This window comes from Haliotis rubra, unplaced genomic scaffold (genome assembly GCF_003918875.1).
Source record: "Haliotis rubra isolate DU_JTF1 unplaced genomic scaffold, ASM391887v1 Scf300, whole genome shotgun sequence".
Classification (NCBI taxonomy): Eukaryota; Metazoa; Mollusca; class Gastropoda; order Lepetellida; family Haliotidae; genus Haliotis; species Haliotis rubra.
In genome coordinates, this window is record NW_025766970.1 from 997984 (window position 1) to 1010562 (window position 12579).

Here is a 12579-nt window from a genome sequence, read left to right on the forward strand (position 1 = left end):
GTGACTTGACAAAATGCTAACTGTTCACCTGTCTTTGAATCTGGAGTTATGTTCTGCTAATATTCACATTTAATACGTGAGTAATGAGTGAAAATTTAAAATAATTTTACAATCTTAAATTCTCAATAATTTCTTGTTGAACTGTATACTTCTGAGCTTTTGAAAGGAAGTTCTAAACGTCAATGCTAAAGGAAAACTAAAACTTTCAGATGAAACAGATTTCATTACAACCAGAAGACGAAATAGTGAAGGTATTGTAACGGACCACTGAACATTGGTGATGCGACCAGATAAGCATGTAAAAGGTAATGTTCCCCAACAAATTCTGTTTCCTAACACCGCACCCAGCATTACTTGATTATCATCCTGCTGATGCATACCTCGGTCTATTTGTATGTGGACCAGACAATCTGATGATCTGTTTCGAAATGAATGATACGTGGCATGGAGGTACGACGGTCAGCAGTCACGAAGCCGTACCACCCTTCCATCAATGTACCTGTCAGGGAGTGAGCGTGTACGAAAAAAGTTAATAAAATAGATTGATAGCATTGCGCATCATGTGTCATAATATTCAAAATTCTCTCAAACATTAAAATGTCTTAAATGACTTTACTTTACTGGTGAAACGCAGTCTTACGACCATTTGTTTGGTCTCCCGATAATCTCACTTTTCAATGCGTGATCGCAGCTCTTACAAATTTGCAAAAAATCGGAAAAGGTGCATGTGTCATCAATGCACTTTAGACAAGACAAGCATTATAAAATTTAACCATTTGTAGATATAGTTTATACTTCACACAAACAGATAGTAGTTTCATGTTGGCTTTGTTTTCGTGTAGATATTTACAGTCATATGGCAGGTATATTGCTGAAAGCGGCGTTAAACAACAAACAAAACCACAACTTGAAACCACCCCCACCCCCCAACCCCCAACAACACAACAGCAACAAAACAAACGCCAAAAACGAATGCTCATAATTTGTATGGAACGGGCTTTGTCGCTATTATTTCATGTGGTTCGTTTGCGTGGGCGATTTCTTTTCTTTCTTTACTTTTGAAAACTGAGTGCATGGGTGCATCCATACTACATGTATATGTTGACAAACATATCGGAGTGTGAATGATACATAGTACTATGATTCGTACGTTAAATGGGTTAAAATACAACAACACAACAATACTACCTCATATTAGGCAAGTTGTTCGCCTGTGTTTCTGGCATACTTTTTAAATGGTAACATTAGATGGGTATCAGTTTGATATTTGCCATGGAACGCTACAGACCTAACAAATATGAGAACAGGGATTCATATGACTGTGGTCCGATGACTTGTGACATGTTGAGAATGAGGCTAAGGGCCCGCTTTGAGCAAATTGATCGTTCAAGTTACTTCAATCTGAGACTTCATAAAGATGTTTTAGGTAGATATAACTAGATATATGTAAAATTCAGGACACATGTGTGATGTTTAAGTTGTTTTTGATGGCCCGGGATAAGTCAGAGACTTAACACTTTTGATAGAGGCTGGATATGTTGGTAATGTAGAGGGAAACGGGCTTCACTTTAACTGACCAGTTATCCATACATGTGGCATTGTGTAACATTGAAAATGATATTTAGGTAAACATAATACTAATCTATGGATCTCTAAACAAAATTCAAGAAACATGTGTGAGATCTATGCTGCTTTTGACGGCCCGGGCCAAACAGAACCGAACAATTGTCACAGTGTGGGGAAAAGATCGTATCATTTACCTGTGGGCATGCTTTAAATACGATGAACAGTGAACTTCTAAGGTAGAACTTGTAAAAACCTTTCCGGGCCGACAGAATTGACTGAAGTATATATACGTTTTGAATCCTGTTTCGTTTAACGACTTCTCTTTTAGACGTAACCTTGCTCAGTCACTTTCACAGGCCACTCGTCTTCCTAAGTTTTAAGCGATTTACTCGTAATAAGGTTATTATGACACACGTGTGTGGCTCCTTGCCAATATTGTCACGGGTGTAAGCTGGATTAATTAATTGTAGACGTGGTTTTCAATAATCAATGTAGTAGCCAATTATATACTTGGCCCTCCTTGACCCGGCTCGAGTTTGAGGACACCCCCTTCTCGTTGTTTCGAGTATTTATCTCGTTCCTTCAACTTTCTGTCAGAAACTTGAAGTAACGAGAAAATACTCGAAGCAACGAGTAAATACCTGAAATTTCAAGTTTTGGAAAGAAACTTGAAGTAACGAGAAAATATTTGAACTTTCAAGTTTTTGAAATATATTTGAAGCAACGAGAAATTAATCGAAGCAGCGAAAAAATAATTGAAATAACGAGAAAATGTTCGAAGCAACGAGTCTATATTCGAAATTTCAAGTTTTTGAGAGAAACTTGAAGCAACGAGAAAATATTCGAAGCAACGAGAAATGAATCGAAGCAGCTAAAAAATAATTGAAATAACGAGAAAATGTTCGAAGCAACGAGTCTATATTCGAAATTTCCAAGTTTTTGACAGAAACTTGAAGTAACGAGAAAATACTTGAAATTTCAAGTTTTTGATAGAAATTTGAAGTAACGAGAAAAGAACTCGAAGTAACGAGAAAATTATTGAAGTAACTAGTAAATATTCGCAGCAACGAGAATTGTAGCAGAAAAAATAATATTTATGCTACAAAAGTGGCAGCATTAGGCTTTCGTAATTTTTAGCCACAGTTAAATTACGATGGAAATATTTCTTGTCATTTATTAGTATTTCAAAATATGATATTGTACTTAGTACAAATGATACTCAGGCTGCAAATAATTACATGGAGCCTTGTCGTGTGTTTATTTATCGTGATATCACAGTTATATGGGACATCTTTGAAACATTTGCCGTTTGTCAAGGGGAATTATGTGCAATAGTATAATATGCGGATTAATGTTCTCTGGTCGTCGTCGTTACAGGACCCTGTAGGTATGAAGAATACCACCAACACCGTTGGAAATGTGTTGCCGAGCCTCCTTGCTTTCCAGCTTCCAGATCCCGCGACATTCCAGACTGGCTAGATTCACACGAAATATTTCACTTTGGAAATTGTAGTCATATGCGTTCATCATAACACGCCCACCTGGGAACATACACGTTGAAATGAGTTGTAATCAATAATTAGACAATTTGACTCTTTTTCCAATCATACAATTCTCACAAATACCACCCATTCAACAGTTTTCACTGCAGCTGGATCTTGTCGTACGTTACCTCACACAGTAGCGAAATACATATGCATACACACCGCACACCACACACGTCCACACACAAGTACACAAGAAAACATACACGTACAACTAACCATAAACGTATACATACACAACACACATATACACATCAACCTCATATACACATATCGAGCACCTCGCACACTGACTAGCCACACAGCACATACAGACTGAGGCACATCACACACTAACTAGCCACACAGCACATACAGACTGAGGCACATCACACACTAACTAGCCACACAACACATACAGACTGAGGCACATCACACACTAACTAGCCACACAACACATACAGACTATGGCACATCACACACTAACTAGCGGCACAACACATACAGACTGAGGCACATCATACACTAACTAGCCACACAGCACATACAGACTGAGGCACATCATACACACTAACTAGCCACACAGCACATACAGACTGAGGCACATCACACACTGACTAGCCACACAGCACATACAGACTGAGGCACATCACACACTAACTAGCAGCACAACACATACAGACTGAGGCACATCACACACTAACTAGCAGCACAACACATACAGACTGAGGCACATCACACAGTAACTAGCCACACATCACACACAGCTGTCATCCAGGCTTAATTGCTCCCCTTTCTACGTTTACCTAATGTGGCCTCACCATACTTTTCACATACACAAGACACTCATTGCTATAGAGAGACTATGGTCTGTAACCACTTTCTTTGTACCTGGTTGTGTCACTCTCGCCATCTCCTCCAGGGCCCTGACTGGCAGCTTCTTCATCACCTCCCGACTCAAACCTGACATCGTTACAACTGTGTAGGTGTCTGTGAAAATACATCAGCATATTTTAAATCAACTGGAGTAAGATATATCTGCATCTCACCGTCAGCATCAGTTATATCTCACCAGCTGCTTTATCTCAACATCAAATACACACACACACACACACACACACACACACACACACACACACACACACACACACACACACACACACACACACATACATCATCATCATCATCTATCTCTCCCAGTAACGGTTAGTTATATCTCACTATCAAGATTATCTTTACACATCAACAGCATCTATATCTCACCGTCAGCTCGATCTTTACACATAACCGTCACCTGTATCCTACCGTCATCTATATCTCACCATTAGTTCTATATCACAGTCAGCTCTGTCTCACCATCAGCTACATCTCACCATAAGGTATATCTGACTATCAGCTATATCTTACCGTCATCTATACCTCATCATTAATTTTATGTCACCGTCAGTTATATCTCATTGCCATCAGTCTCACCGTCAGCTATGTCCAGTGTGTTTTCCCCAAGCATGTCCAAGATGTATTGCTCATACAAGTTGTTTCTCTTGGCCTCGAGAAGCATTCCCTCGGACGGCTCTAAACCATCGATGTGCACGAAGCCATGCTTCCTCAACTTCAACACACAAACAAAATGTTCACAATGAATCACAGACATATTCAACTCTTCGCCGTAGGGTTTCCTGTACCCCGCTTGTAGTAAGGCTACTGACACCATCACCAGGTGATGAGGCTAGATATATATGGATGATCACCACATAACATCACAAGTAGTAACGGTATGCTACATGCATGTATAGCCACTGGATATGCTTCGTGGGTCTGTCAAGTAGCGTGGCAGTATGGTAGCCTAGTGGTTAAAGAGTTCGCTCGTTACGCCGAAGACCCGATTTTCCACAATGGAAGATTTGATTCCCTACATGGGTACAATGTGTCAAGGCTCATTTCTAGTTCCCTCGCAGTGACATGTAGCATACCTCAACAGATACCAACCCGGTACCGGCAGCGACATCCAGGATCCTGATATCCCCTCGGTTGCTAGGATACTGGGCTGCCACGCTCTCAGCCATCCATTCAGGGCCAGTCCAGTTGATAATAACTTGCACCTTAAATCATAACGACGTGTAAAATAACGAGGTCCCCTCCAACTCCTACAACATCGGAAAACTGCATCAATTTGAAATATCTGCCTTTCCATGAGAATATTGCTCATGCAATATCAAATAATCGTAGCATTGTTTCATATTGTAACATACAGATGAGCAAGAACTAAACACCACCAGAATCGAAGGTCAATTTTAAATGTTTTGGTCCAAACGGGCGATCATACCCTAGCATAGTGGAATGTCACAGTGGAATGTAAAGCACGTGCTTGACACAAAATCTCAAAAATCTATGGGTCGCATACTTGGGATATACATTTCATAATTGCAGTATGTGCACTCCTTTTTTCTTATCTGATCTAAAAGACGAGAGTGAACAAATGAATGATCAGACGTCCCTTCTTCACAGATAGGCACAGACAGGAACATCTGACGTGGTGGAGGCACTTGAGGACATGGCAAATGTGTTATGGAAGTCGCTATTGTCTTTACGTTACCGAAGACCGTTGCAGCGTTTGGAGACGTCGTAAGACATAATGCCGGGAGATGACTCATGCACCTGGACCCTTTTGTGGTGGATCAGTGATTGTGTGTGGCTGTGTGTCGTGTGACTGCAAGCTGGACCACCCCCCCCCAACCCCCCCCCATTACAGTACCTGTGACACTTCGTCAACGTTATCAGCAGTACTCGATGCCACAGCCGTGCCACATTTTGATAAGCATCCTCTTGCCAGTCTCCGAAATTCCCGGATGATAACGCTAGACCTCGCTAGACTTGTCGAGGCTAACCCGCATTTACAGAACAACATTATCGAAACATCACCCTGGCCCGGAATGAGCCCCGATATGAATCCCATCTAACATCTTTGGGACTATCTTGGATGCCACGTTGGAACTAGCAATCCTCTTCTTCAAAACAGGCAGTAATTGACGCAGACTCTCCGTGGTAGAGTGAGTGAGTGAGTTTAGTTTTACGCCGCACTCAGCAATATTCCAGATCTATGGCGGCGGTCTGTAAATAATCGAGTCTGGACCAGACAATCCAGTGATCAACAGCATGATCATCGATCTACGAAATTGGGAACCAATGACATGTGACAACCATGTCATCGAGCCTGATCACCCGATCCCGTTAGTCACCTCTTCCGACAAGCATGGGTTACTGAAGATCAATATTCTAACCCGGACCTTCACGGGACGATGAATGGTAGAGGATTCAGATGCAGATAATTCGACTCTTCATTGCCAGTATCAGGACCAGCAATCATCACTTGTGAGTGAGCGAGTTTAGTTTTACTGTAAATAATCGATTCTGGACCAGACAATCCAGGGATCAACATCATGAGCATCGATCTACTCAATTGCGAGTCAGCAAGCCTGACCATCCCATCCAGTTAGTCGCCTCTTACAATACGCATGTATTACTGAAGATCAATTCTAAGCCGGGATCTTCACGGGTCCATTACTTGAGAACAGTGTGACAATCACGATTGGTAGCGTCATTGTGATGACTGGTTTCGTTGATATTCACGTGTTTGAGTATTTCTCTCTGACTGCTTGGAGACTTTTACAAATTTCAATTCTAGTTAATTGCATGCAGTGTTTTCGTACTACAAATAGTTGCTGGCCCATGATTAATGCTAATGTACATATTGTAAAATGTAAACCGTAATATTATGAAATGAATGAATGATAGCACTGTTTCCTTAAGTTCCTAAATACCTCAAATATCTGCAAAACAACCCCGCAGAACGTATGTGGGTATGTGGTATGTGGTATGTATTTGAGAATTACCTCATTATATTCCTCACTTATTTTGTCGAATCTCTGGATAATAGTTTCGTTATCTAAGCCCCTCTCTAAACTGAAGGTCAAGACACGATCGATTGCTTCCTTTTTCTTCTTGCGTATAGCTGTTTTCCGCCATGTCCAAAAAAATGTATTGCTGCTTAGATTCTGGAAACAAATTGAACGAATTTGTTAGCAAATATTCTGTAGGCCTTCTGGCGCGGTGGGTCACTGTGGAAGTTAATGCGTTCACTCGTCACGTAGGATAGATCCTGTTTTCTACATCTAGTATTCCTTGTCTGTTACATATCGCTATTGGTGTTATTCATTTTATGGTGTTGTAATTGAGCTGCACATCATTGTTTTCGTGAAACTTCAGTAGAGGCTAATGGTATACCAGCTCCTAGACTGAGAAACAAGAGTAATCCTATTTGTATTTATTTGAAAACCTAGTTACTTTTAAGAATACAATTGTTAAGTGTTATTTTGTTGTTTTCACGCAGAGTTCATTTGTTGTTTCAGCTTTGAAATCGACGCAAAACTATGTTTGAAGTATACAAAAATAATTCTATGTGTTATACTATAGACACACAATAGTGTATAATATAGGTATCCTGCAAATACTTACGTAAAACGTAAGTATATGGTACTGACATACAAAATATGATCATTATATGCTTACCTCACAGCTCAGTGTAGGGGACAGATACCATGGTATGTAAACTACAGACACAAAGCAACATGATACATACAACGGACACAATAGGGCCCGTAAGTAGGTCACGGCACTTCGCGAGACCTAAGTACTTCCGGTGACAAACAACGTTTCATACCTTTTCGAATGGTCTCGTGGTTCTCCGATCAGTTGACAGTAAGGAACCGTACCCGATCAGACCATCCCCAAATTAGCCAGCTATTACGAGCAACATTACGACTGTCAACAGCTGTGACATGGCGGTCGCGCAAAGCATGGTTGAATACACTTGGAAATTTGCGGTGGGCCCCGTCTAGTAAAGTCATATATGGCGGTAGCGCCGCGCAATTAGGCTAAACCAGAACTGGATTCAATTGAATACGGACTGAGCGTTTGTCACTGGAAATTTGGTACCGGAAGTAAGCTGGGCCCCGTTCTCGCACGACAGGTGTCAAAGGAAGTCAGCGCTGATCAAAAGGGATCGATGAATTGCAATTCATTCGGAAACCAATAAACATTCGAACGTTGATCATAATTTGTCATGTTTCTGTGAGAGTTTTAGAATTTTGTCATTAAGTTATTTTACAGTTCACTATTTGAATATTGGACACGAGGGAGGAGTGCAGAGAAAGGGACAGCCAGGTGTCTGAGAAGCACGCTCACGGACAAAGTTATTTATTCATTAACCTGTGCTGTGCCGTCTCCATCCGTTCTCGAACACCTGGCTGCCCCTTTCTCTGCATTCCTCCCTCGTAACAAATAGTGAACTGTGTCAATATTTTAATGATAGTTTGTTAAACAACTTTTTTAATTTTTGGACAAATATTCTGCAAAAACCTCACAGAGTGGGTACGATGTTTTGATTATGATCAGCGTTTCATTGAGTATTTTATGTTTATTTATTTTTTTCGAGTTAGATTGCAATTCATCGGTCCGCTTTTGAGCCATACGGACTATAGACAGTTATACTGAGTGGTGAAAGTAGCTAAAACAGAAAGGGGAAGCCTAGGTGAAGCTGGGGGAATCAGAGGTATTCACGACTGAACTCAGTTAGAGCTTTCACCACCCTGCTACACAAACATAACAAGCGTCTTGCCGATACAAAGAGTGCAGACTTAAATTAGGAATGGAGGGCAAGAGTTCCAATACAATATGATGTGCCTGCCATAGGTATACACTATACATATGTAGGACCAATGCATACCTCCTACTTCACCACAGCAATATGATGTGCCTGCCATAGGTATACACTATACATATGTAGGACCAATGCATACCTCCTACTTCACCACAGCAATATGATGTGCCTGCCATAGGTATACACCATAGGGTATAGCAATATGATGTGCCTGCCATAGGTATACACTATATGTAGGACCAATGCATACCTCCTACTTCACCACAGCAATATGATGTGCCTGCCATAGGTATACACTATACATATGTAGGACCAATGCATACCTCCTACTTCACCACAGCAATATGATGTGCCTGCCATAGGTATACACTATACATATGTAGGACCAATGCATACCTCCTACTTCACCACAGCAATATGATGTGCCTGCCATAGGTATACACTATACATATGTAGGACCAATGCATACCTCCTACTTCACCACAGCACAATGCACAGAACAACCACTGACCTGGCACCGTACGCTTTGCTGCACGCTGTATTCAGATTTGTATACACCGACAGAGAAAGATTTGTCCTTGCATCTCCGGTTTGCGATGTTTGTCGTGTTGAATCACCCTACTCTTATCTTTATAAATAGTTCATGTGATGCAGATTTGTATACACCCTTTCCCCACTGGCTACATCTTTATAAATAGTTCATGTGATGCACTCCTTTCCCACTGGCTACATGGCATGAGCTAAATTCAGGGCGATGACTTCACCTCCTATATGGACGCTCACATGTGTACATAGTCATGCGAAACTATGTGTATGCACGTTGGTCGTAGAAGTTCCTATGGAGAGACACGACGTAACTACTTAAGACATTTGAAGGATGATGGAAGTATGATTTTGCATATCCACCGAGTAGACTACAGAACGTCCGTTAACAATCGCAATAGCTGAAACATGTATGTAAATTACACAAATGATAAACACAACGATCAGGGTATGCACAGTTAGTGCCACATTAAAGTAGTCTTTGAAATTAAACGAAACCGACTTCATTCTGTTTCTTCCAAGGATAGTTCATTCATTTTTTAATGTTCAGTTCAATATAAAGAATACGTCATGCAATGCCTGTATAACCGTATGTAATTGCAGCTATTTGCATGCAAAACCCGGTGACGAGTTATGTTTACAGACGAATAATGTCTGACTGCAACTATGCTCGTGCAATACTTAGATTTTGTTTTTCTTTGGCAAATGCAGATGTCTTAGGGATATTTTCATTCTTCAATGTACTTTTATATAGGCTCAGAAAATACCAAAATTTACTTACTTATCCCCAGAACAATGAAGCGCTGTGATTCAATATCATTGTGATATGCTGACAATGTGGTTTATATATTTCTTTATATTTCAGTTTGTTTGGACTGTGTCAGAATACTACAGACACAATATATACAACAGACATGTTACAGGAGATATATACTAAAGACAATGCAAAGGATATATACAACAGACATGTTACAGGAGATATATACTAAAGACAATGCAAAGGATATACTACATGTTACAGACACAATATATACAACAGATATACAGGAGATATATACTATATAGACAAAGGATATCTACTACAGACACATATATATACACACACACATGTTACAGGAGATATATACTAAAGACAAAGGATATCTCTACAGACACACATGTTACAGGAGATATATACTAAAGACAAAGGATATCTACTACAGACACAATATATACAACACACATGTTACAGGAGATATATACTAAAGACAAAGGATATCTACTACAGACACAATATATACAACACACATGTTACAGGAGATATATACTAAAGACAAAGGATATCTACTACAGACACAATATATACAACAGACATGTTACAGGAGATATATACTAAAGACAAAGGATATCTACTACAGACACAATATATACAACAGACATGTTACAGGAGATATATACTAAAGACAAAGGATATCTACTACAGACACAATACAAAACAAACATACAGGACTAATACATATCTCCAACTGCACCAGAGTAACTGAGCCGAGTGAACACCGACCTGGTAGTCAGAATTGTATACAACAACAGAACAAGCAAAAAGCGTGCTGTTGCTGGAACATTGCTCAGCAATAATAGAAAGATGACGATTGGAAAGATGAAGTCATCCCCTTTGTCATACATCATAGCGTTTCTGAAGGATAGCTTCAATACATATAACACTGATATGATCTGAAGAGCCTTTGAAAGGTACAATCTAAGGCTGGGATATATTCATATATTATGCCATTAAGATTACAGTTGATGACTGAATCATTATCTACCTGGCTTTGACAGGAAAGTTCAGCTTTACACGACACAGAAAGTGAAGTGAGAGGCATCAGTATATTCTTATTCAACTCTTCCGCCTCCCCCTTCACCTGTAGATAGTGATATGATTTCGGGATGCAGTTGGAGATACCACGGCCTTCTCTTATTCCTCTGATTGCAGGTTCATTGGTATGCGGCGTCGGGCAACAAGCACTTCGTTTTTAAGCCAGTTTTGTAAGTGGTGTGTACTAGCAGAAGGGCACGGACAGGCTAACGTTATTGGGGAACACACGAGGTCATTAATGATGTTCAGGGATCCGTTCATGAAACCTTCACTGCTATTTTGCCTTTACAATCATTCCGGTCTATAAGTTTTGATCGGCATTCTAGATGTTGGTGAGTCAATAATTATATAGGTATTTATATAGCGCTATAGTCCATCCCATCTACATGCATGCTCAAAGCGCCCCTCGATCATTGGATGTCAATCTCAACGGCATATCGTATTTTCAATCTCAACTCCCTGGTGGTTCATACAACTCGTGCACCCACTAGGCGCACCCAGTTCATGTGGCTTTCTCATCCTTACGAGGTACCCTTTCTGGGACCAGTACTTTGTCCAAGTTTTACTGCACGTTGCTGTACCCGCAACTAGGTGTTTGCACGCATTCATGTGGCCACCACCTGGTCATTTACCAACGGATTCGTTGGTTCTTTAAAGTGCACAGGGTTGTGTACTGTACACTAGGGGTTGTGACAACACTGAAAGAGTCTGCACACAAAGGTGACGACAAGGTTTTTACACCCGGTCACAGGAGGGCTCGATCCCGGCACCTCCAAGCTCGCTGGATCACTAGCCTGGCGCCTTAGACAGCTCGCCCACCACGCCCACCACGCCCACCACGCCCCTATATTAATAAAGCATACAACTTCATGGATAACAACTTCTTGTTTATTGCAAGGAGTGACGTGTCGGTGTAGATGCTTCAGGACCTATTTTATTTTTGTTCTTACTACCCAGCTAGCCTCATCCAGTTGTGTGCCACTTACTATTCAATTACACGTTGTTGTTAATGTTAATCTTGGCCCGGTTGTTCAAAACTCGGTTATCTTAACCGCCGGTTAACTCCTAACGGTCGGTTAAATCCTAGCTAACCGAACGTTAAATATGCGCTGTTCAAAACATGGTTAGCCATGCCGTTAGCTGACGTCACCGTCAAAGTTAACAGTGGGGTTAACGTCCCTGGTTAGCGTCCATATATCCCACAATTCCGTGTTCTGTTTACTTCCGGTTTGTCAAAAATGGAAACGCAAAATGTCGCCTGCAACCCAAGGAAAAAGAGAAGTCGAACTTTCTCTGCTGACGAGGAGAATGTAATCCAGTCAATGGTTGAGGCCAACTGGTCTTTGCTATCGGATAAACATTCCACCGAAGTTACAAAG

At 40.8% G+C, this 12579-nt stretch overlaps 1 protein-coding gene across 1 annotated transcript; it reads right to left on the reverse strand.

Moving 5' to 3' along the window:
* Positions 1-2740: 2740 nt before the first annotated feature.
* Positions 2741-5184, reverse strand: LOC124282659 (methyltransferase-like protein 27). The gene is made up of 4 exons (XM_046718685.1): positions 5060-5184; positions 4563-4698; positions 3981-4079; positions 2741-3107 (listed from the first exon to the last, which is right to left on the reverse strand). Exons 1-4 carry the CDS (start codon positions 5150-5152, stop codon positions 2938-2940), a joined length of 498 nt encoding a protein of 165 aa, XP_046574641.1. The 5' UTR covers positions 5153-5184; the 3' UTR covers positions 2741-2937.
* Positions 5185-12579: the final 7395 nt, after the last annotated feature.

Excerpts from the sequence above, each read along its gene's own strand:
- LOC124282659 (XM_046718685.1), bottom strand. The coding sequence starts at position 5,152 with ATGGCTGAGAGCGTGGCAGCCCAGTATCCTAGCAACCGAGGGGATATC. Across the intron at positions 4,080-4,562 it reads CACACTGGACATAGCTGACG|ACACCTACACAGTTGTAACG; the intron begins GTGAGACTGATG and ends GTATTTTCACAG. Across the intron at positions 3,108-3,980 it reads GGCGAGAGTGACACAACCAG|GTGGGCGTGTTATGATGAAC; the intron begins GTACAAAGAAAG and ends GTATGTTCCCAG.